General features: G+C 39.4%; 1 protein-coding gene across 1 annotated transcript; it reads left to right on the forward strand.

Annotated features, from left to right (window-relative positions):
- The first annotated feature begins 926 nt into the window (after positions 1-926).
- Positions 927-24,608, forward strand: atp2a2b (ATPase sarcoplasmic/endoplasmic reticulum Ca2+ transporting 2b). The gene is made up of 23 exons (XM_004074844.5): positions 927-1,567; positions 1,843-1,860; positions 1,930-2,012; positions 5,320-5,424; positions 6,513-6,651; positions 13,015-13,095; positions 13,705-13,790; positions 14,421-14,576; positions 14,691-14,832; positions 15,253-15,419; positions 17,913-18,001; positions 18,977-19,079; positions 19,163-19,294; positions 19,394-19,513; positions 19,606-19,824; positions 19,913-20,036; positions 20,110-20,321; positions 20,396-20,616; positions 20,697-20,899; positions 20,985-21,070; positions 21,145-21,278; positions 22,874-22,991; positions 23,091-24,608. The coding sequence occupies exons 1-23, from the start codon at positions 1,450-1,452 to the stop codon at positions 23,361-23,363; spliced, it is 3,129 nt and encodes a 1,042-aa protein (XP_004074892.1). The 5' UTR covers positions 927-1,449; the 3' UTR covers positions 23,364-24,608.
- The last annotated feature ends 50 nt before the right edge of the window (positions 24,609-24,658 follow it).

Below are 24,658 nucleotides of genomic sequence, written 5' to 3' on the forward strand. Positions count from 1 at the left end.
TCACTTCCTCCCACTCCTTTTTTAAGCAATTAATGAAACTCATTTTGACAAAATTAATATTTAATGGTTTCAGTGTGTATAAGAGCTAATAGGTCTATTTGTGATTTAAAGTAATTATAATGGAATTATTTACACGAATATGTGTATGTATGTGTATGTATGTAATTTTGCAATCAATCCATGACTAATTATCTTACGATTTACATATCTGTATTGATATAAATTTATGTTGTTTTATTTGGTTTTATTGTTGCTTTGATTGATTAGAAAAAAATTTTGAAGTTCAAAATCAGGTTCATATCACTGTTGTTTTTCCCCATCAAAATTTCTTAGAACATTTTACCAAACCGTATGATCACGTCTTTGCAAAATTCAAAGTGTTTCCACACATTGGACTGTACCGATGACTTGATCATTTTTAGCTGCCATCAAATGTGTTTTGTTTGGTGTGATGGCCTACTGTGCCACAGGTCAAATGCTATTTTCCAATATAAATATATATATTTTTTTAATTTTGAAACGATTTTTTTATGGGATTGGCCAATTTGGTTAACAACTTGCCTTAGACAGATCAGTCTGGTTGGATCGTATGGAATAGAAATGTTGATTAATTATTACACTCCTATACATTATGACATAACAGATTAACATAGATTATCAATAAAACTTGAAACATGGAAAAGAAAAAAATCCAATTTAATATTAATAATTATGTTTTAATTATATTACAGAATTTTTATAACATTTATAAAAATGTATAATATTTATAACAGTTGGGCTCACTTTCTTGTGTTAACAATGGTTGGAATCCGGCAGTGAAAACGTTAAAGATTATGTGGATTTAACATGAACAGCCTGCACCACGCAGCAGCAGACCCCTGAACACGCGAGATGGAGAGAAAGAACGACTTCCGGTCTTTTCAGCCAATCAGCGCATTCCACATGCGGACACTGAACGCCGCATTCGACGAAGAGTCGCGATTGGTGCCGATTCGAACGTTAGTGATTCCGCAACAAGGAGCCGAGCTTCAACTCAAACCACATGTTTATTATTACCTGTTTAGATTTTTTTAAATGTCTCGCTAGTTTAAAGGGATAAACGAAAGCGGGAAGCTACAACCGAAAGTGTGGAATAGAAATGAGGAAATTTTTGACGCTGTGAACCGGGAAGCTAGCGGAGCTCAAGGAAGCCGGCGAAATCAAGCAGGGTGCAAAGGCACAGTTAGCTTTAGCCTCTTAGCTTCGCGTTAGCAAAGAAGCCGCTTATTCGTCCACTCTCGCCTTTTCCACCTGCGTGACGCGCGCTTTCGTGGAACAACCACTTGTTCGCTCATAACTGGGCCCTCGCGCAGACGTTTCCTAGTGTTCGTGGCGTGGATCGTGACCGGCTATACTATAGTCGTCGGACTTTCCGAGACGAGCGGTGTCCTCGAGTGTCCGCTGACCATCATGGATAACGCGCACACAAAGACGGTGGAAGAAGTTCTCAGCTTTTTCAACGTAAATGAAAGCACTGGCCTGAGTTTAGAGGAAGTTAGAAAACAACGGGACCGATTTGGACCGAACGGTAAGGAGCCGGTTTGAATCTATATATTAGCTTACAAAAAACACGAAAGTGTTATCCGGGTGTCAACGGATACATACCGGCGACAGAAAAAACGCCTTACGTCACAACCCGGAGTTTATGTAGTAATTTGTCTTTTAGGTGATTTTTTAAAATAGTATTTCTGTCACTTAAAGCACTTTTACATTGTAAATGTATTGCTATATAACATAATGTCCTTTTTCTTTCTATTTTGTTTTCCAACCATCTCTTTGCGGTCTGAATCGGATGATTTGCAGAATTGCCGGCTGAGGAGGGTACGTGGATCTTTTTGTGTTCTTAAAAATATACATTTAAAATGTAAACTAATAAAAAAATTTCCGTAGGCAAGTCTCTTTGGGAACTTGTTCTTGAGCAGTTTGAAGATTTGCTCGTGAGGATCCTGTTATTAGCTGCCTGCATATCTTTTGTAAGTATGACTCAAGTATTTGTTCTGACAGGGGCAGAAGAACATGCATTACAATGAAATAATTTCTCAATTTACTTTAATCTTTTGTTAGATCACCTTCACAACTTTTATAAGCGTTGATATTATAGAAAGGGAAAGGAGAAGCTTAAAAAGGATCAGCACTGGCACTTGCTATGAGACCGACTCACTTATTTAACTGTTTTAGAGCCATGTGGATTTTTTTAGTGTGGAATTTTGACTTCTTTGTTTAATGTTAACAAACTTTCAAAGCTGTGTGATAACTTTAAGAAACACCTTATTAAAACAGTGGTTGTAGTTAAAGACCCACTTTAACAAAAATAGTGTTTTATGGCATATATCTAATGATGGAGATAATATAAAGAAAATTAAGCTTAAAGTTGCATTCTGGAGTATTTCTTAATCCATATCGATTTGAATCTAGAGTAGATGACAAAATGCTGTTGGATAAAGCCTGTAGCTGTGATGCAACTGCTTTAGTTAGTGGGCCACAAGCTTCCTGCTTCACTCCATGATTCTCATACATCCACTTGCAGAGAAATACATCCATGAACGTCTTTGTTTTCCTCGTCTGAGCAGGGATCTGGCTCAAAATTGTAATACTGGATAGCTCCAATATTACTAATCCCATTTTGTTGCATCGTGGAGGTGTGAGGAGCTGAAAGTTCACTGGAGAGCACGTAAACCGATGGATGATGGGAAATGAGTATAGGCTTACTCCACCCCAACAGTCCCGCCCACAACTCAGATGTGAATTTCTAAAGAACTACTGCCACTCTGCAGAAACTATGTCCTAGAAACTGACACAGGTTTTTTGATTATTGACCATAAACAGAGTAATCGTAATTATAAGTCCACTGGGACATTTTTTAAAAGTAGATTAAAAGATGATCGGAGGGGGTGGGGACTTTAACCTAATATTTGATTTGGAAATTAATTTAGTTTCTGTCAAAAAATTAGGACTCCAAAACTTTTATTAAAGGAATTTTAAATATTAAATTTAAGAGTGCAATCTAAGGATAGTAGGTTATTGAATTTGATGTGACTTTAAAACATTGAAATCGCACTCTTTTTTAATACATGCACTCAATTATTATAGTTTTTTTTTTTTTTTTGCCTTTTCAGTATGAAAATTTTCTAAAAATGAAGTGTTTCCTGGTTTTGCACCTTAATTCTTGTCCTAAGCCCTCTACTGTCTTGTGGCTGGACAAGTTGAGTTATATCCTCGGACTTCAACTAACTTAGCTCAAATCTTATTTCCGCGCTCCTCTTTCTGGGTCAGTTGCCGTAGCTTTAATGACGTTTGGTCCTGCTGCCCCGAATGGTTGATTGGAAGACTCGGGAGATGGATGTGCCGGGGGGGGTTCCACTCAGTGTGATATGAAAGCTACTTCCACACTGTAATACATTACTGGTTATTTGTGAATGTTGTTTAAAAGTTAACCCCCTACTTTGCTAATAATGCAGATTGTTTTTGATAAAGTTAAAGTACCAGACAAACAATCGGAGGATCAGAACCTCAACTTTTTCATACAAATGACCAAACCAATTAAAGAACCACAAACCTGTTTCAGAAAAACTTTTTAACAAATTTAATTTAAACAAATTTTACCAAAGCAAAAAAGAGAAAAGCCTGTTTTAAAAAAGATTCCATATAGCTTAAAGACACCAGGACTGAGAGGAAATGGTTCTATGAAAAACAGGAATAAACCCACAAAAATCAAATGTTTAAATCCATGAAGCCAAGCAGGACATTTGCCTCATAAATACAAGTCGAAACAAGTTAAGAAGCTAAAATTAACCAATAAGAAGCAGAAATCATTTTGTAACATTTACCTCATAGTCTCTCAGCTTTGAATAATAATTAGACTTTGGGTGGTTGGTCTGTTGTAACAGATAAGATTACTGAACACTGAGTAAAATATTACCACAGTGATGCCTTCCTACAGTCTTTTGGTTTCAACAAAAAGTAACATGTTGCTGTTCATTATTGCCATCATTATTATCACATACAGTACTTGAGTTAATGATTTACTCCCAACACTGGTTTGAGTGTTGATAGATTTTGTTCTGAAGTCAAATTCAATAGATTTTCTTCTCTTTGCTGTCAATTAGAAGACGTTACTGATGTTAATACATATATAGATATTCATTAAATTGTGTTTTCCTTTATAGCTTTTATGATATCATTCTCAGATTATGTAATGATCAGAACTTGGTGAAAGTTGTTAGAACCCAATTGGTTTTGGCATATTGTCTTTAATTATTGCAAGTCAAATACATTATTTTTCCCCTTTTTTAGTCAGTTCAGTCATTGCAGAGTTTGGAAAACAGTAGTGTCTACGTGTTTTTTAGCCACAAAGACTGACATTTTTTACACTGTTCACATAAGTGAACATGAAAAGAAATTGATGCAACTTATGACATCTATGTCCATGTCATCAATAGATGACGTGGAGGGGGGTGGTGGCAGTTTTTATTGATCTTTTCATTTAATCTTTTTTTTTTATTGCTTTTGAAAGAAGATTTGATAACTTTTCATTTTCTTTTAGCTTGGTTCATTTTTGGGCTTTCTCTTAAAAACAGTTGGGCTTCAATCCAAACAATGATATTATCAATATTTGTAACCGTTGTACATGAAAACCTGCATTATATTGAATCCATTCAGTTTGTGTTCTCAGAGGAATTTAATTGACAAAGTCTGACCACAAGTCCAATATTTCGGTCTATAATGAAGTCGTCCCGTAGTGGAGTGTGTTTCATGGAATAAACACTGAAGGAAAAATGGCTTTAGCCTTCTTATTGGCACTGGAAATGGGTTACTGATGGAAAGGACCGAGGCATTTGGCGCCTCATTGACACACTTTGTTTCTGGCACAGATTCTAAAAGAAGCCGAAGTGGTTCCTGCACTCCTTCTAACACACTTGGCCCAGTTTGCCACAGTGGGATAGACGTACATAGCTGTTAAACTACATCTATTTGTACAGATCTTTTTTATATTTAAGGTGTGTGAATTCTTAGAAATATTTGACACTTTAAGGGAAATAAGAACAAAAAAAAGGGATAAAGCGGCCATCTAATTTTTGTTCTTTGGAATTATTTTTGTGTTATTTACTGAAATACATTATATATTTTTAAATCAAATCGTATCCACAATCTGACTTTTGTTTTTTTTATATGAATACATTTAAAATGTATGTATATATGTATTGTATGCACATAATATCAGTGTCCCCATTTCTGAGACACAATCATATTTCCTAATTTCCTTGTATTTCTTCTGGGCAGGCACTGGCCTGGTTTGAGGAGGGGGAAGAAACCATCACAGCCTTTGTGGAGCCTTTTGTCATCCTCCTAATTCTCATTGCTAATGCCATAGTGGGAGTCTGGCAGGTAAATGCACATTTCATTCAGACATCTATCATGCTACCAGTCTATTTTGGGGAAAAAAATGTGTGGTAAGGAGTTTAGAAACGACTGGAAAAGAAAGGTGAGCATACTGCAAAGCTTAAGATCTCCAGTTGTTTAAAGATTCTGTGTGGAGCCCCCAAAAAATGTGGTTAAATGCAAACTGTAACAAATACGGGCTGTAATGAAAAGAAATGTAACTTTTATTGCTGTTCCATTAAGCTAAGATTTTCTGTATCTTTATTGAATCAATATTGGATCTCCAGCAAAATCCTAGTTAGGAACAAAAATCATCCAAACTACAATATTGATCAGTACTACTGATTTTAATCCCAAACAATTCTGGGGTTTGGTTTTCATTATTTTAAAAGAAACTGAAGCAACACCTCCCGCCTCTCTTTTTGATGACAGAATTTTTCTACCACACTACATCCTGCTGATGGTACCTTTTCTAGTTTAGTGGTTATTTCATTACAAAGGTGAGAACAGTGGAAACAACAGCAAAGGACTGCTTCCGAAGTTAAAATAACATATTTCAAAATATGGTTTTATAGAATCAAACCCAAAAAAAAATTCTTAAAAAACAAATTAAAATAAATTCAGTAAGAAATGCCACAATACTTACAAAGTGCCTTGTAACAAAACATAAAACTAAATGACAATTGGAAAAAAATCAATATCATAATATACAAAAGCGAGATTTACCAATTAAATAAGACATTGTTGTTTAAGTGATAGTCTTATCAGCCGATGACAAAATAAGTGACTCTGACGTTTTTCCTAAATATTTCAAAACTGGTAGTTATTTCATATAGTTTTATTTTTATGCCATTTCATTTTTTGTACCTCATTTCTAAAAAGTTCATGATCTTGGTCCAATGAAGTCAGTTTATTTCTACTATCCAGGTCATGAATTCTTTTCACTAACTATCCTGGGATCATAAACAATAACCTCCTATTGTTCATTCATGTAAAGAATGTGGCACACTTTGTTTCTTTTCATCTTGACCAGTATGTTTGTTTTAAAAAGTTTACTGATCTTTATATATTTACATTTTTCATCTTCTATTCAGGAGCGAAATGCAGAAAATGCAATCGAAGCACTCAAGGAGTATGAGCCAGAGATGGGAAAGGTGTATCGCCAGGATAGGAAGAGCGTCCAGAGAATCAAGGCCAGAGACATCGTACCTGGGGACATAGTGGAAATAGCTGGTAAGAAGACCATTATTTGTTAAACGTTTATAATTCACAGGTCTTTTTCCTCTAATTTTTGTTGTCTTTTATTGCTATTAAGTCACAGAATAAGGGGAGAAAAAAAAGAATATTTATATATAAAAGATGTATCCATTAAAAAAATGTTCTTAAGTTTATGTTACATTTGGTTTATGCTCAAATGACATAAAAAACATGTTAACACAAAAATGTAAAATCTGAAATATTATTCCCAGGATGGTAAAACGACAAGTTTGAGCTGGTGATGACACTGTAGAAAAACAAATGGGTGGTAAGCTGTTAGTGTTTGGCAAATATAAACGCAGGGCTCGACATAGCCATTTGTCCGCTGGCCCGGTCCTGTTTTTCGAGCAGTACGGACCACAAGACTTTATTTTTTACTTGTCCGCTCGGGCCACTAAAATATCTAACAATTAATACATTTTTCATCTTTTTCAATAAAGTATATTTTGCGAAAACGTGTAGATTTACCTCGTCTTTATAATTCACTTTTTCTGCTAGTCCTGTGTTCAGACTTCAAGGGTTTCTATGGGAAACCTTTTATCACCCTTCTCCTCCTCTCCCGCCTGCGGGCGCGGCTGTCACTGCCGAGCACCACGCGGCACGCGCTCACTCAATTTTTTTTCAAACTTTATTGAATGTAACAATTCAATACTAAACAATGTTAAACAGCAACAACGAAGGAACAAGCCAGTGGGTTATTATTACATCTTATGCAGATATATTTAAGCTGACACACATATTAGCGCGGCCCATGGTGGTTTTTCACCGCGATGATCATAAATCCAACACCGTCACTGAAGAGAGACTGAAGCATGTCAGAGATGTGGAAGACATGGCAGGAAACGATAGGAATATGTTAGATGGAGTAATGGGTGGAATTAGTGCTATGGACAGCAAGATATTTAATGAATGCATTGAAGATGAAACTGTATCCACTAAGCTTTAAGCTGAATGTCAAAGAATCAAAGGCAACTCCAAATACCTGAATCTCAGACTCAAATGGAGTATAAGGTCAAACTACTTAATTTTGTTTCTTTACAACACTGTAAGCAGTAAGTATTTCTAGTTAGCTGAATGATCTCAGTAATTTAATTTTATTTCATTTTTCAATTATTTAATTTAATTAAGTAACTAAAGTAACTAAAAAGTAAATGTAACTTTGCAACAGTAACAAAAAGCAGAACCTTAAGGCAGTCAGAGCAGGAAAGTCAATAAAACTTCTTAACTATTGATTAGGAACAAATGTGAAATAGCAGTGATTAGAAGCAGCATGAAAACTTCTTAACTAGTGTTAACTACTACACTGCAGCGCTCTCTTCAAAACATCTGAAACAGACTAGAGCAGATTTAAGTTTGATATGGTCTATTTTCAGTCATTGAAAAGTGTATAAATTAGTGTTAGATGTCACCAGAATGCACCAAATTAAAATTTTCCGGGGGGCATGCCCCCGGACCCCCCTAAAGTTGGAAGCACCTGCGGAGCGGCGGGTCTCGCTGTGCGCGGTGTCGGGCCAGTAATTTTCAAAAACTACTGGCCCTGTGGGCCAGTGCAAATTTCTGGGCTATGTCAACCCCTGAAACGCTTCTCATCACTTCTCCTGATCAGTCTCTACAACAGTTTAGAATAAAAGTAGGAATTATGTAAAGCAGTTATGCAACAGCAGAAGTCCAGTTTGTTCCTGAGCATTTCTTGGCTAACCTCATCTTGGTTTGGGCCACATGTGTTTATGGCTCTTTGTGTCATTGCTTTGCTGTCCTCTTCCCTTTTCTCCCCCTTTCTTTTTCTTTTACGGTCCAGTTGAAAATTTTTTTGTTTGGTCTCAGATTAGTGTTTCCAATGAGTATTTTAATTTTGTACTGATTGTTGGTCATGCACGGTGGCGCAGTGGTTAGCGCTCTTGCCTCATAGCAAGAAGGCCCCTGGTTCAAGTCCCGGCTGGGGGACATGAAAAACACAACATCAATGGGGGACCTTTCTGTGTGGAGTTTGCATATTCTCTCCGGGATCACCGGCTTCCTCCCACCGTCCCACTGCTTCATAGGTTGATTGGCAACTCTAAATTGACCATAGGTATGCATGTGAGAGTGAATGGGTGTGTGATTGTGGACATTCTACCCTGCAACAGACTGGCGACCTGTCCAGGGCGTCCCCTGCCTTCGCCCATAAGTGGCCGGGATAGGCTCCGGCAGCCCCGTGACCCCGAAAGGGGAAAACGGTATAGAAAATGAATGAATGTTGGTTTAACACATAAATGCGATCAACTTAGCTTAAGCTTTTAGGACTTTTCTTAGGGGACTGGCAACTTCTTAGGATGGAAAGGTTTTATTTAGTTATTTTATGTCAACATTGATTTTATAATTACAAAAACATATTAGATAATGTGAAATGATTTTAAAAAGCTCAGGGAAAGAAAATGGCACTGAAATAAGTTTTCATATGAAGAGGCCCAAAGCAGGAAGTCAGTTAATTAACCTGATTGACCAACTCAGCTGCCAGTTTCTCAATGATTTTCTTTTTTTTTTGGTCTGATCACCAATTACTGTGACTTTCTGGCCTACTTAGTCATTTAAGAAAAAAATTGTTCATAAAACATCCGATATTTTGTGATCTTCTAGTTAGTTAAATGAGGCAAAAGACAAGTGTAGCATATGCTTATACCAACAGTTAAAGAGTTTTAATCTTTTTTTATACTTATACACAGTATAAGGAAAAGAATCAAAAGAGCTGTGTATTGCTTGAATTTCCATCCGAAGGAAAGATGCTGCTGCTTTGAGACGTCCTTTGTGTGCGTCTTAAATTATTAATAAGCTCCAGCGGTTCACTGGCTAAAATGAGTCTAAATTGCCTGTTATTTGTGAGCAGATGGTCTAACATATCCTCTGTTTTTAGCTCTCTTGTTTATCAACATAATGACTTATCAATACCCAAGCTGTACAAATATTGCATTGTCTTTGAAAATCATAAAGATTTTCTTGAAAAGTTCACCTTTTGGCTTTGCTCTCCGCCACTTTCAGAGGGCTGTTTTGTTTTTTGTTTGGCTTGCTGTATGTATAAAACGTTTTTCCACTTCAAGTTTCTCTGGTTTCCCCAGTATTTTCTAAAACTAATCAACTTGTTAGAGTTAGTACACATTTTCTTAAATATTTATTTAAAAAAATATTTCTGTCTTTTCTTGTAAGATTTATACATGATTAGATAAACATAGCGTCTTTCCTGTGTTCCTGCTCTCTGCTTTTTACTCCGTTTTTTTTACTTAGTTGTGTGTTTTCTGTGCTGCTTCATTCTGCTAGTACTTTAAGTTTCTCTGAACGTGCAGCTGTGTGTGGGAGCTGTCCCAGGACAATTTCAGGACGTTGTACAAAGTCCTAGAACATTGTAGGTCTGCGTGTCTTAAAGTTCCAGTCCCTGAGAGCAAACATACAACCCCTGGGACAACCACAGTTTCATTGAACCCAAACTTGATGAACAGCCGGCTGCTAGGTAACCTGGACCCTAACTCTAGTCCCTACAAGAATCCCATAGCGTGCTGTTTTCTTTACCACTACACTATTTTCTGGGCTGGACTCAGTCTTTGTGACGTGCTTCTCTCTAGAGTGATCATTGTGGGTTACACTGGGACTGTTTTCAAAATAAATGTGTGGAGTCTGACATAAACTTCTCTCTCAGAGAACAGATGGGAGGAGGAAATGCTGCTGTCCTGGCTATCATTTTCAAAGGGAAATAAGTTACAGACAGCAGACCAAAAGGAGGGGATTTTTGTCTCGCTGAGAAAAAAACGTTTCAAATTAAATGTCTCTTCAGTTAATTTGTTTGCATAAATGTTACTATGCACTACGCACTACTTACTATGCAGTTAAATGAATAAGAGCAGCTTGAAAATGAAAAACTGGAGGTTTTATTGTGTTTAATGCTTCAGAAGATAAAACAATTAATCTTGGGTCTGTTTCTAGTTTGTAATTTACCATTATACAGTAATTGCTGTTTTGAAGACTTACAATTAATAGTTTTTAATAATGCCCTCACTGTTGAGAAACAAATCCACCAAAGGGATTCAGCTTTCCTTTCTTACTGTCTGTTTAATCCTGCATTTCTTTTGTCTTCTTGCTGCTCACTAAGTATGGAAAATATCAAAGATATCGAGAGTTTCCCTTTTGAAATGCTAACATCGTGATCCATTTCTCTGTTGTTGACTTTGAACCTCATCTTTGCCGTAGTACATCAGGGACTTCCAGCCACCCAGTATTACAAACACGCTCACTGAAACTATGCATATTTTGTTGTGTGCCATCACAACAAAGTCCCACTCTGATCATCCTTTGATCTATTTTCAAAGCGTTCCCAGAAGTCTTTTAATTACTACTTTGCTGTTTTTAGCCCCAAAAATGTTCATTTTTTAGGACATCGTTTCTGCAGAGCAGCAGAGGTTCATAAAAAAAGCCGATTTGTGGGCAGGATCGTTGGCGTGGCGCAACCCCGCCCCCTTCATGGAAGTAATGCTATAAAAACATGTTTATAACACTAAAAACCAATCTTATCGAGGACTTAGTTTATTTTCTTGTGTCTGATTGGCTGATCACTTGTTGAAGTTGAGGTTAATATATTCTAGATTTATCTGTCCAGCATCCTCTGTGAAAGTCAAACTTTTTATCTTTTTACCTTTATCTTCTCTTTTAGTTTGAAGACTGTTATGAGTGTGAAAGTGGGTTTGTCCTCTGACATTATTCCCTCTATATAACCCTGGAATGGAAAATAACATGGAAATTTGGGAGGATTTCCAATTAAATTGACCAGTCTTTGGGTTTTAACTAAGGGTACAACAGATCACCAGCCTAGTTCGGCACACACATGCACCGCAGATCCCCCCTCCCTTTATGTGCACCTCCCGCGCGCTTCATTTAAATCAATTGTCTGTTAACACCGAAGGCAAAATGATTCACACCGTCTTTGTTTTAGCATGCGTCAAAGTTGGTGCTTGACTTTTGTCCAGAAGTGTGTCAACCCGCAAGTCCGCCGGGAGTTGTGGGAGGAGCTTCTGGCATAAGTTTTTCTCTAACCTCATCACGTAGGACGTGGATGATGAGGGGTCAGGTGACATGATCTGAACCATGAGGTTTTGATCCGCTGCACCCCTAGTTGTAACAATTCTAGCAGCTACATTTTTCTTTCTTCACTATGAAGTCGGGAGATGATGGAGGTTTGTCAGTCTTTCATTAATTGTGGAACCAGGCAAAATGTGTGCTGGTTCAGTTGAAGAGAAACCTATTTCTTGTTGAACTAAAAATGTTTCTATTTTGAATCAGATTGGGTTCAATTGGTTTCTTACTTGAGACGTTGAATTTTCCACGCGGAGGAGTGGGTTGCAGGTTGGAGGCTGCTGCAGACCCCTTTGAATGGTCATGACAGTATCGCACATCATGCCGTTTCTATTTTTAGCCCGCACATGGAGATTTCCTCTTAAAGCAGATGTTTTCAGCATCCCTCCCTCCACCAAATAAAGCAGTATATTTTCTGCTGCTCAAAATACTTTGACCATTTTTGGATGTGTGTTTTTAAAAGGGCCCATCCAATCCTCCTTTCCTCTCCTCCGTCCACCCTCACATTTTGAAGGGCACTCTTAGTGTAGGTTTACATGTCTGTCTGCACAAAAAATCTGTCCGTCGCTGTTTTATTTATTTATTTATGTAATTTTTTTGTGTGTTTGTGTGTGTTAAACAAATGGAAAATATATTTTAAATCTCCAACAGCAGGCTCCTTTTTTTTTTAAACTTTTTATTTTATTTAGAAGTACAGTCTTGCCAGCTTAGCTTAATGTGACCTTTCAAAAGGTGGAAATAAACATATTTCATAGCTGCAGGAAGTGGTTGAAGTGTGTTTGATTTGTTGCCCTCAAACACATCTGAATGTTGGTAACGAACATTTTCTCTTTTTGAAAGAATACACAAGTAAACAAATGTGCTGTTTCATGACATTTGTTTTATTGGAGGTTCTGTAAATCCCCATTAATGGAAAGACTGAGCAGAGCTATTTTTGTCCTACGCAAGAACTGCGTGGAAGCTTGATTCTTTCTATAGTATGTACCGCTCTAAAATAACCTGTCTATTTTATTGGTGTCAACGAACCTAAGTGTAAAAACCTGATGGCTAATTTTGTTTCAAAGTCTTTTATAGTGTTTTTTTTCTGTCTCTTTACTGTGAATTCAATAGATTTTTTTGCCTTTTGCACATTTATTTGCCTTAAAATGTATTCATGGTGATGCTTTCATTTTTTGCCCACATTGAAGATTTATCTATATTCTTATCAGGATTATTTATAGAAAGTTTTGTTGCTTTTGTCCACAGTTGGTGACAAAGTGCCTGCAGACATCCGGCTGGTTTCTATCAAGTCAACCACTCTGAGGGTCGACCAGTCGATTCTAACGGGTAAACCCTTTCGAAATCTTGCTCTTCTTTTTCTTTTAACGCTGAAACTAATCATTTTTAGTGATATTTTAGATCCAACGTCAATGTTTCTTTTGCACAGACATTCTTTTTTGTAATTTTCGTTTATTTGGAGAGGAGAAAAAAATCGACTCTAAAAGAATCTTATTTTGATTACATTTGTCGTGTCTTCCTTTAAGTGTGTAATGAATTCTTGGAGAAAAAAGTCGGAAATTATTGTAAAAATGTCAAACCTAATCATCTTTGGATGGATATGTGGTCAAAAAGGTATCGGGGAAAATATCAGGAAAGCTTCAGAAGGATTGCTACTGTCTAATCTTTCTCTGCTACCTTAATTGGTAGTGAATTCCAGGAGATATTTTGGTGTTTCAGCTTTTTTTTTTTTTTAAAGTCTTCCTTTCAACAGTCAGGCCAGCATTTCCCCCTTTAACTCTGTTCTAATGTTTACTCCACACAACACAAAAATGTTTAATGTGGGGTTTGACAGGCAGCTCACGTGATTCTGCTTTCTTAGTACTCTGCTGTATAGAAAGTATCAACCGACAGACTCTAGTATCATTTCCTTTTGTGTGATTTTCTGGTTTTCTGCAGGAGAGTCTGTGTCTGTGATCAAACACACAGATCCAGTGCCCGACCCACGTGCCGTCAACCAGGACAAGAAGAACATGCTCTTCTCTGTAAGAGACTCTTCTGTTGTTTGTCTTTCCCTTAATTCATACTATTGTGTGTTTATGATGACTATCTCCAAATGTTCTGATTTGACAGTCATGATTGGTTGACAGTCCTAAAGCTAACCATTAACTCTTCATCTTTAATCATAGTTAAATGTGCAGTAGCAGTAAATAACTAGAAAATACATTCAGAGGAAAAACAAGACGTTTTTTCATAATTGGGTTTTATTTTTAGCCTGCAGAACAACTTAAGTGAGTAAATTGTTAGTACTCAAAGTAAACCCTTAACTTTGATCAAATGCAGTTTGGCTCTTAGTCATCAGTTCTAAATCACTGGTGAGTCTGACGCATGTCTTCCCCAACAATAAATCAACCTCTGTCAAATCAGGACACATTCTAATTTCTCCATACAACTTTAGCAGAACATATTTCCAAAAATGTTAATTTTGTTGCTAGAAATATCAAAATCTTTTAATGTGTGATCCGTATCAATGAAAAAATCTTTTAGCCTAATAAGAGTCTTGTGAAAATGATTTTACAATAATTCTTTTTTTCTTTTTTTGGGAGATGGGAGCTTGTTTGTTGAATTGGGTGTTCTGCTTTCGCATCTTTATATCTACTTGTTGGACTCGACAGGGTACAAACATTGCAGCTGGCAAAGCGGTCGGTGTTGTTGTGGCCACAGCTGGGAACACAGAAATAGGCAAAATCCGAGACGAGATGGCATCAACGGAGCAGGAGCGAACGCCCCTGCAACAGAAACTGGACGAGTTTGGACAACAGCTGTCCAAGGTTACACATGGGGCTCTTTTTGTGCCAAACATTTATGCTAAAATCCAACCACAAAAGACAATCGATGATTAGATTTTCATCATCGGTGTTTTCTGACATGATGTTGGGTTTCAGGTCATTTCGCTGATCTGCATCGCCGTGTGGATCATCAACATCGGACACTTTAGCGATCCTGTCCACGGCGGCTCCTGGATCCGAGGCGCCGTCTATTACTTTAAGATTGCTGTGGCTCTGGCTGTTGCTGCTATTCCTGAAGGTACCTGATAAAGATCATCGTTCAGGAAAGAAGTTTATAAAAAAAATCAATACATACAGGTCCTTAATTCATCAGTGTCCCAATCCAGTCTCTGAATGGATTTGATTCTTATTATCAAAAGATTGGATTCACCATTCAGTGCAAAATTATATCTAAATATTGTATTTTTTATTTATTATACACTTTTGTTTAATTATGTAACATAATTGTTGGTTTAAACTGAAAAAGTAGATGACAAAGTTCATGTTTTGCATTTTAAATGACATTTTCTGCTGCACAGGAAAATGTATTGAGGAATTTTACTGTATGAGGTTTTTTTACGAGCAACAATAGTGATATAAGATGATATAAATTGTCATTCCAATACTCAATCTTTGGATTTATAAGTGAATGAAATCGTTCCTTCCTGTTTCTGCTCAGGACTTCCCGCTGTCATCACCACCTGCTTGGCTTTGGGGACGCGGCGCATGGCCAAGAAGAACGCCATTGTCCGCAGCTTACCCTCAGTGGAGACCCTGGGCTGTACATCTGTCATCTGCTCTGACAAGACCGGGACACTAACCACCAATCAGATGTCTGTGTGCAGGGTGAGGGACTGTTTTCCTTGGTCTCCTTAACTAACTGGTTGAGTAGTTTTCTCCACCTCTTGGGCAAAATGAAGAGTCAGTGTTGCTTCTTCATCATTTAGTTGGTGTCAGTTTCACCAGAGGTGCTGCTTTGATTCACTTTTGAACTTGTCTCACCTGTTAGGGGGAGAAGATTCTTTAAAAATGAGAACAAGAGGACAAAATGAATTTTGTCCTCTTGTAGAGGAAAAAGAATTTTTATGAGTGTTTGTTAGGAGCTTGACACCATTTTTTTTCTCCAGATTGAAATTCATTTATTTTAGAGCCAGTGAGGTAATTTAAGTGCTGAGACTTAGAAAGTCCTAAAGTTTCCGATCATCGTAACCTTTGTGCTCCACTAAATTCCATAACCCTGATGCGTCTAATGACTTCAATAGAAAATTCTAAAATTAAATCCAATTAAATTATCATTCAAACTGCAGTAACCCAAAGTAAATTTTTATTAAATAGAGTAATTTCCTTTGGAATGAGCTGAAATTTCAGATGACATTCAAGTCTGCAGTTTATCTTTTTGAAAGGTATTTAACTGAAGCAAATGCAATCACAGTAACAGAAACATTCAGTTCAACTTATTAATAAAGCCACACTTCATAAGGATGTCTCAAAGTGCCAAACAAAATTCAAAAACCAACCTTTTTGCCTTTTTTTAAAATTATTTTTGTTTAATTCAGTTGAGGTCATTCCAATTAAAACAGATTTTCTTAAATATTATTTTTTTGTGCAAATTACTCCCAAACTGAAACATAGTTTATTATTAAGCAATCCCTTAACCTACCATATTACTCTCAGAATTATAACGCCAATACATGAGTCCTGGATTACTTTGAGCTCTGAAGTGATAATCAATTTCTCAATCGTAAAAGGGGGCAGTATGGCAACATGACGACTAATATTGTTTACCTTTTGTAAAGTGAAAGTCGCTGAAAACGGAGGAAGAGTTCTTAGCATTCATCAGTTTAGTCATTGAAAATATCAGCCATCAGACAAATGAGGACCCAGCATGGAACCGGATGTTCGTGTTCCTCTGAAACTAAATTAAATAACAACCTGTGGGACGGCGAATGGTGGACAGTGAGGCTCCACTGTACTCCCAACGCTGATGCCTTCAAAAGTGACCACAGATAATATCAATGGTTTCAGTGGAATCTTTGTGCTGAAAACTAGGATGAAACGTCTAGCTGGACCAGACTCTGCCATGATCATTTAGGTCTTTACAAAGACTGTCTGATCTTCAAAGGTCTTTGTAATTTTTACCACAGGACAAAATATATATTTTTAAACTATTCAATTAAATGAAATAAAGCCTTTTTTTTTTTTTACTCAAAGTGAAACTTTTGCACTTGTCAGCAGATGCTTTAGCCGACTACTGGTGAGCTGTGTTCTCCACATGAGATGTTTCAGCTTCTTCCACCGATGTTTTAAAGATCAGGACTTGTAGATGGCCTCTTTAGAACAGTCTATTGTTGCACAACGTGTGCTTTGACTTTTAAGTTCACCTTCAATCCCTGCAGGCTGCTCCTGGCTCTCGTATCCATCCGTTTCAATTTATCCTCAGTTTTCCTCTGTGGATCTGAAACGTCTGACGGAATTCCCACTTCTAAGATGCCTGTGATGCCTAATTAGAGGAACCATTTTAGTTGAACACGTCCCTGTAGTCAAATTATTCTAGTCTCTTCTAGATCATAAAAAAGAACCAGACTGAAATGTTGGCTGACGCCTCCATCGACTAATGATGATGTAAATGCAGCTTCTTTGCTCTGCATCCCTCACCCCTCTGTTCAAACGGAGCACTGATCACAATGCAGCCACTCTCTTTCAAACAGCATTGCATAACTGACCCTGTGTCTCTTCCTGCTTTCTCTCCCTACCTGTGTTGCTTGTGCAGCCCACACAGTTTTTCACAGTTCAATGCGATGGAGAGGAATATTTAAAAGCATTAAACGCAAATTAAAGAGAAAAAGACATACATTTGAGCTTTTTACGTGTCACTCGTCCCTTTTGTGTTGCTTTTTCTGCTGCAGGACATGGAGACTCACCTCCACTTTCATTTATGAATAAGCAGGACTGCCATGAACCGTGAAATGAAAATAGAGATAGTATAGAAAAATGTGTAAAAACTGATTCTAATCTGTGAATCTTAACAGCTCTTTTCTCATTGTCTGAACTCTGGGAGTTCCAAATTTACAGCTGCACACATGGAAACTTTAGGCTAACCTCTCTGTAAGATGACATTAATGTATCCTTCCCTTCAAAGTGGCCTGTCTCTGTTTTAGTTCAAGCTTTTATTGCATCCTGCTCAGTGTTTCCTTCACACAAACTGTACTGCGCTGCCACCTGCTGGTTGCACTCCCAAATGGCATATGTGCCAAAACTTTCCTTGAGTTGGAACGTATTCCAGTGAGAATGATTAGCCAAAGCTATTTTCTCTAAATAGTTTTTCCTTCTCTCTTTCAGATGTTCATTGTTGATAAGGCTGGAAGTGATCACTGCTTCTTAAAGGAATTCACCATCACCGGCTCCACGTACGCCCCGGATGGAGCAGTGTGAGTATTTTAAGCCTGCGTTTCATGCACTGCAGCTAGCAGGGCTGTAAGACGTCTGTCAGGGAGGCTACAGTCTTCCAGTGAAGCAAAAGAGCGAACTTCAGCACTGGGAAAATGACAGGAATGCAGCTTAAGGGGTTGATTGAAGAGGTGATGAACATAAACTACATTCTTTGATGTAGGAGAACTTTGAGACAAACTGTATTATATTTTAAACACCCACTCCAATGGAAATGATATTTTGCTGGAGGACATGTATAAAGAAAATGTTATGTTTCTGAATATCTCCTTATTCAAATTGTTATGAATCAGGAGCAGACGAAAAGATGCAGTCTGAAAAAGAGCGAATTTTTGATGTAAAAAACTGCTAGGCGGGTCACAAGCTCCCTGCTTTGACCTCTGGACAACAGGGAGGGGAAGGGGCGCCAACAGTCCTGCCCACAAGGCGGATTTCGAATGATTTCTTGCCACTATGCAGAAAATGTTGTAGAAAACGACAGTTGGAAAAAAAAGAAATCAGAATTAAAAGCCCACTGGGAATGCTTTAACAATAGATCAAAAAGATGATCAGAGTGGAACTTTAATGCTTTTTCAGACTTGAATATTCCAAATCCATTTTTTTCCCTTTTGAGAGCGGAGCTCCTGTGATAAATGAGGGGCTGCTGTTTTCCCAGTGTTATCGCTCAAACCAACCTGTTGAGGGCGTTGCACATCTCAATGGTGATTTCTGTAAAAGATGAGAATAGATAAGTTTACCTGTCTTTTAAAAGCAAAAAGCTTTTTTTTGTGTCCCTGGAATAAGAAATGTCTCTGTGTCGGATACTAACATGCTTTATCACTTTGTGGAAATGTGGTTCCAGACATGTATTGTGCTCAACAGTTAATGTACTTAAATGTGTGTCATTCAAGTTGACCCTCGTCAGAAACTCTTGTTTCCTATAAAACTATGTTGTTGTATTTTCCCCCTTTGTTTAGGTTTCATAATGAAAAACCAGTCAAATGCTCCCAGTATGACGGTTTGGTGGAGCTGGCGACCATCTGTGCGCTCTGCAATGACTCGGCCCTGGACTACAACGAGGTGGGTCTCTTTTGACTGAACAGGACATTTTGTTCCAGAATTCGTCAGTGAATACATTTATTCCCCTTTTCTGTGTCCATCAGGCCAAAGGCGTTTATGAGAAAGTGGGTGAAGCCACCGAGACGGCGCTCACGTGTCTGGTGGAGAAGATGAACGTGTTTGACACGGACCTTAAGAGCTTGTCGAAGGTCGAGCGAGCCAACGCCTGTAACTCTGTATGTAACCTCATGCTCTGGTTATCAAACTGAGGATTTGAGCGGAAATAAGTGTATATTTTCTTATGTTTAAGGCTTTCTCTGTCTTTGAAATCACAGGTAATCAAGCAACTGATGAAGAAAGAATTTACTTTGGAATTTTCCAGAGACAGGAAGTCTATGTCCGTTTACTGCACTCCCAATAAAGCCCGCTCCTCTTTGGGCAAGATGTTTGTTAAGGTAAAAAAACGGCATCAAAGATCTGACAAATTCAACTATTTAACAAAAATGTTGCTGTTACAGTTTGTTTATGAATACTATTTTGTTCCCAGGGTGCCCCAGAGGGAGTGATTGACAGGTGCACACACATCCGCGTGGGCAGCACCAAGATGCCAATGACTCCTGCCATCAAGGACAAGATCATGTCCGTGATCCGAGAGTACGGCACCGGCAGAGACACGCTGCGCTGTCTGGCTCTGGCCACTCGAGACGAACCGCTGCACAAAGACAGGCTGGTGTTAGAAGACTCCACCCGCTTCATAGAGTATGAGGTGAGAGCCTATCCAGAAAGTTCTGTCCGAATCATCAGATTCCAGTTTTTTTTTTTTTTTTTTTACTTTTGAATTTCTTTTTTTCTAGACTGATCTGACATTTGTGGGCTGTGTCGGGATGCTGGATCCTCCCAGGGCAGAGGTGGCGGCCTCTATCAGGCTCTGCCGCCTTGCAGGCATTAGAGTGATTATGATCACCGGAGACAACAAGGGTAGGAAGAGCCAACCAAATAAATAATTTAGGACCTTTTGAAGCCATTTGAGGTAAACCCTTGTATATTTTAGGAACGGCGGTGGCTATCTGTAGACGCATCGGTATCTTCGGGGAAGAAGATGATGTTTCCAGCATGGCGTTTACCGGCAGGGAGTTTGACGATCTGTCCCCCGCTGCCCAAAGAGAAGCCGTGGTCAAGGCTCGCTGCTTTGCCCGTGTGGAGCCTGCTCATAAGTCAAAGATTGTTGAATACCTGCAGTCGTACGATGAGATTACAGCTATGGTGGGAGATTTGTTTCGTCAGATGTTACTGGAAACGTGAGCAGACCCGACTCAGCTGTCAATCTGTTCCCTCAGACCGGCGATGGCGTCAACGATGCCCCCGCCCTGAAGAAGTCTGAGATCGGCATCGCCATGGGCTCGGGCACAGCTGTGGCCAAAAGCGCCTCGGAGATGGTGCTGGCTGACGACAACTTTGCCACCATTGTGGCTGCGGTGGAGGAAGGCAGAGCCATTTACAACAACATGAAGCAGTTCATCAGATACCTCATCTCTTCAAACGTGGGCGAAGTCGTCTGGTGAGGACTCGTCTGCACTCACTCGTCTCTTTTTTTTGGGGCAAATTTGGTTTGTGTCAACCCTCTTCCTTCCTTTACAGCATCTTCTTGACCGCAGCTCTGGGTTTTCCTGAAGCCCTCATCCCTGTTCAGCTGCTTTGGGTCAACCTGGTGACTGATGGTTTCCCCGCCACCGCTTTAGGCTTCAACCCTCCAGACTTGGATATTATGACCAAACCTCCACGCAACGCTCGGGAGCCTCTCATTTCTGGCTGGCTGTTCTTTAGATACCTCATCATCGGATGTAAGCAAACATCCTCGATTCTGTTAAACCCTTGAATCCCTTGAAAAGTTTGGATTCTGTTTGACGGACTGGTTTGGCTCCGTAGGTTATGTCGGGGCGGCCACTGTCGGAGCCGCTGCTTGGTGGTTTGTGGCGGCTGAGGATGGACCGAGGATCACCTTTTACCAGCTGGTAGATCTTTGTAGATTCTTCATATGAGCATGCATATGCATTTTTTTTTTACCCTTGTTATTTATTTCCAACAGAGCCATTTTTTGCAATGCGCTCCGGATAATCCCGACTACCTGAACGTAGATTGTAAGGTGTTCGAGTCCCCTTACCCAATGACCATGGCCCTGTCTGTGTTGGTCACCATTGAGATGTGCAACGCCCTCAACAGGTTGGTTTGAGCGATAAGACTGGGAAAACAGCCGCCCCTCATTTATCACAGGAGCTATGCTCTAAAAAGAATTTGTAATTGATGTAATAGATTTCAACTCTATTTCTTACAGCTCACTACACACTTGATACACTTTTTTCAGACAGCAATGAATCTTTTTACGTTTTTTTTTTTCTTGTTTAAACTCTCAAAGTTCAAACCTTCATAGAAGAATATTATAATATGAAAACAAAGATCTGCTGAACGCATTGTGTGCTGTACAGAAGACACGGCACAGACGAGATGGATTGACAAGCAATCAGGACGCAGAACTTAATGCGCTGTAAAATAAATGAAAAGGATGCATAATTACACTTTCCAAAAGTCTGCTAAGCAGTGAGGCCACAAAAGCTGAAGGGTGTTCTAGTGAGTGACCACTGTGTAAACCATCGGGATCCTGATCTGTCTGCAGGATGAACTAGTATAGACACCTGAGCTCATCTGGTCTCCATTTTGGTAAATGGTAAATGGCGTATACTTATATAGCGCCTTTCTTCCTACAAGGACAAAGCGCTTTACAGTCACAGACCCATTCACGAAGTCACACACACATTCACACACACATTCAGACACTGGTGGCGGCTCCGCTGCCAAACACAGGCGCCTGCCTACCACCAGAGGCAAGGTGGGGTTCAGTGTCTTGCCCAAGGACACTTCGACTCATGGGCGTGCAAGGCGGGAATCGAACCTTTAATCTTACGATCATGGGTCGACCGCCCTACCGCTGCACCACGGCCACGGCCGCCCCATTTTGGCTAAGATTCCCACATCTCTGGGTGCACAAGTACCAGAATAAAAGTTTGGGAATAGCTGTCCACTCATTTGTGTTATACCACGTTCACATCGGGCTCATGACGCACGTTCTTGAACACGTTCACACTGGACCTTCGGCGGCGAGCGGCGCTCGTCCTGCACCTACAGTTGGAAGAGGTTTGGTGCAAATCTGGTGGATCTTGCTCCAGGCTTCTGCTGTCACAGCTCTATTCCGATATACGAGAGACTTGGTGTCATAGAATTCCAGACGGGCACAAACTGCACTCCTTCATCATCACTTTTATAACCGCAGAGCAAAGGAACGCCATTGTGCGGAGTTCCTGATTGGTCAAAAGTTCATCTGGTTTCAACACACGTTCAAGTTTTGTACATAGAGCCAGAACAGATGGCGGAAACTTGGGTAGCGACGCACAAACACAAGAGTTTTGAACGTGGAAGCCTGAAACGTGTGTTTATGCGGGTTTACATAGACTTTATTTGAGATTGGCCTCTGGAACCCATGATGCAGAGGATGGTGTGAATGTAGGTTTACTGGTACAATTTTAATTTGCAGACTAAAAAGATCCAGACCAGCTCAAAGCTATTCTAGAAGCACAGTTGATGGTCTTCACCTGCAGAAAATGCAACAAGGCAGGATGATGTCTTTCCATGTCAAGCGTGCACCAAAAAAATGAATAAATAAATTCAAGACAAGATATTCACAACCTACTCCCATTTTTAAGGAGCCGAATCAACTGAAGTGAATGCAGGAGGCTGCATTTTAACGTTGCTGTGTTTGTCAGTGTGTCAGAGAACCAGTCCCTGCTGAGGATGCCTCCCTGGGAGAACGTTTGGCTGCTGGGATCAATCTGCCTCTCCATGGCCCTTCACTTCCTCATCCTCTATGTGGAGCCTCTGCCGGTAAGGAAGAGGCTTTCTTCCTTTTTTTGCTTATTCTGATGAACTAAAAAGAGAAAAAGATTTGGACTTCTTGTCGTCACTTCTTGTTTCCATCTACAGATGATTTTCCAGATCACCCCTTTGAATCTCACTCAGTGGCTTATGGTGCTCAAGATCTCACTGCCCGTCATCCTGCTGGACGAGCTGCTCAAGTTTGCTGCCAGAAACTACGTGGAGCCTGGTAAAGAGCTGGAGAAGGCCGCCAGCTCCAAAGGCTGCCCCCTGCCTGCATGTATGGAGGGCATCTCCTGGCCCTTCGTGGCCATTACTCTGCCCCTGGTCCTCTGGATCTACAGCTGCGACACTAACATGGCCGACATGTTCATGTCCTGACTGATTTGAGCACCACCTCTACTTTTCCATCCCCTCCCCCACCCCACCCCACTGCCATCACCTCCCCTCCCTCGTTCTCTCTGCCTTCCTCACTGTGCATCATTAGTGTGTGTGAAAGTGTGCGAGTGTGGATGAGAAGGACCAACAAAAACACAACAGATTCTGTAAAGACCAATCCTTTGAATTTGTAAAAGGGTGAGGCTGTAAATCTGAGCGTCACTCCCAAGGCTGTGGACTTTTGCTGATTGGAAAGAAAATAGTGTTGCCAGTTCTTGTTTTTTTTAATTTCAATGATGCCTTTAAGGTATGTTTTAAAGATGGGAACTTCATGTCCTTTGTCACTACAATTAGAGAACATTTTCTTTACCTTCCCTGATGTTAAGAAAGAAATGGAAGATATGTGATTTGATCTGTACAGAGATGGAACACTATTTTATGCAACTTTTTTTTGTTTGTTTTTTGTTTTTGTAAAGCTTTTGAAGTTGCTTTGACCGGCGTGGCTTAGACATTACCGCCTTGATTTCTTTTCTAACGTGTACCATTGTGTCTTCAGTGTAAACTCAAACGTTTGTAAGGACGGGCGCCATGCGGCAGATGAGGATGGAGGCAGGTTTGGGATGCTTGGCTTTAAGCAAAACGAGAAAAAGAGCATCAGTAGCTGCATGTCGTGTCCACGCATGAACGAACGGTTTCTCATTTCTAAATTTCCCCCTAACAATAAGTCAACGATATTCTTTTCTACGGTTTGGATGGAAATCAGTTTTTCTGCACCGAGCAGCAGCTACCTCAATAGTTGTTTATTTTTCTTTTTGCTCATCTGGAGTTTGTTCTTCTCCCCCCCTCAGTGCTCGCCGATAACATCTGAGGTGTGTCCCTATATATGCCTGTGCAGAAAACGAAGAACAACACGCCCACTACTCTCTCTAACACCTAATGTTTGTGACAATAAGTCTGGAGGGGAACGCTATTTACCATCTGTGACGTTTGATTCAAAGGACAAAAATAAAGAAAATCTTAACATCCATAATACTAAAGTGCTCCAAATGGACATTGAATGCAAATAAATATTCCAACTGCCCCCCCCCCCTTTTTTTTTTTTTCTTAAAGGAAAATACAGTGATAAACCCTTTGAATCAAGTGTTTTCTGTCTTTTATTTAATCCAGTTAAGACTCGTTTGTCATAACTGTTCGTTTAAGTGTATTTGTCTGTACATATAATACTTGAATACAAATATTTCAGACATATGAATGCTTATGTTTTCTTTACGCGACACGGCAGAAAAAAAGCCTTTGTG

The sequence above is a fragment of the Oryzias latipes genome, chromosome 12, assembly GCF_053564925.1.
Source record: "Oryzias latipes strain Hd-rR chromosome 12, Olatipes_Hd-rR_3.1".
Taxonomy (NCBI): domain Eukaryota; kingdom Metazoa; phylum Chordata; class Actinopteri; order Beloniformes; family Adrianichthyidae; genus Oryzias; species Oryzias latipes.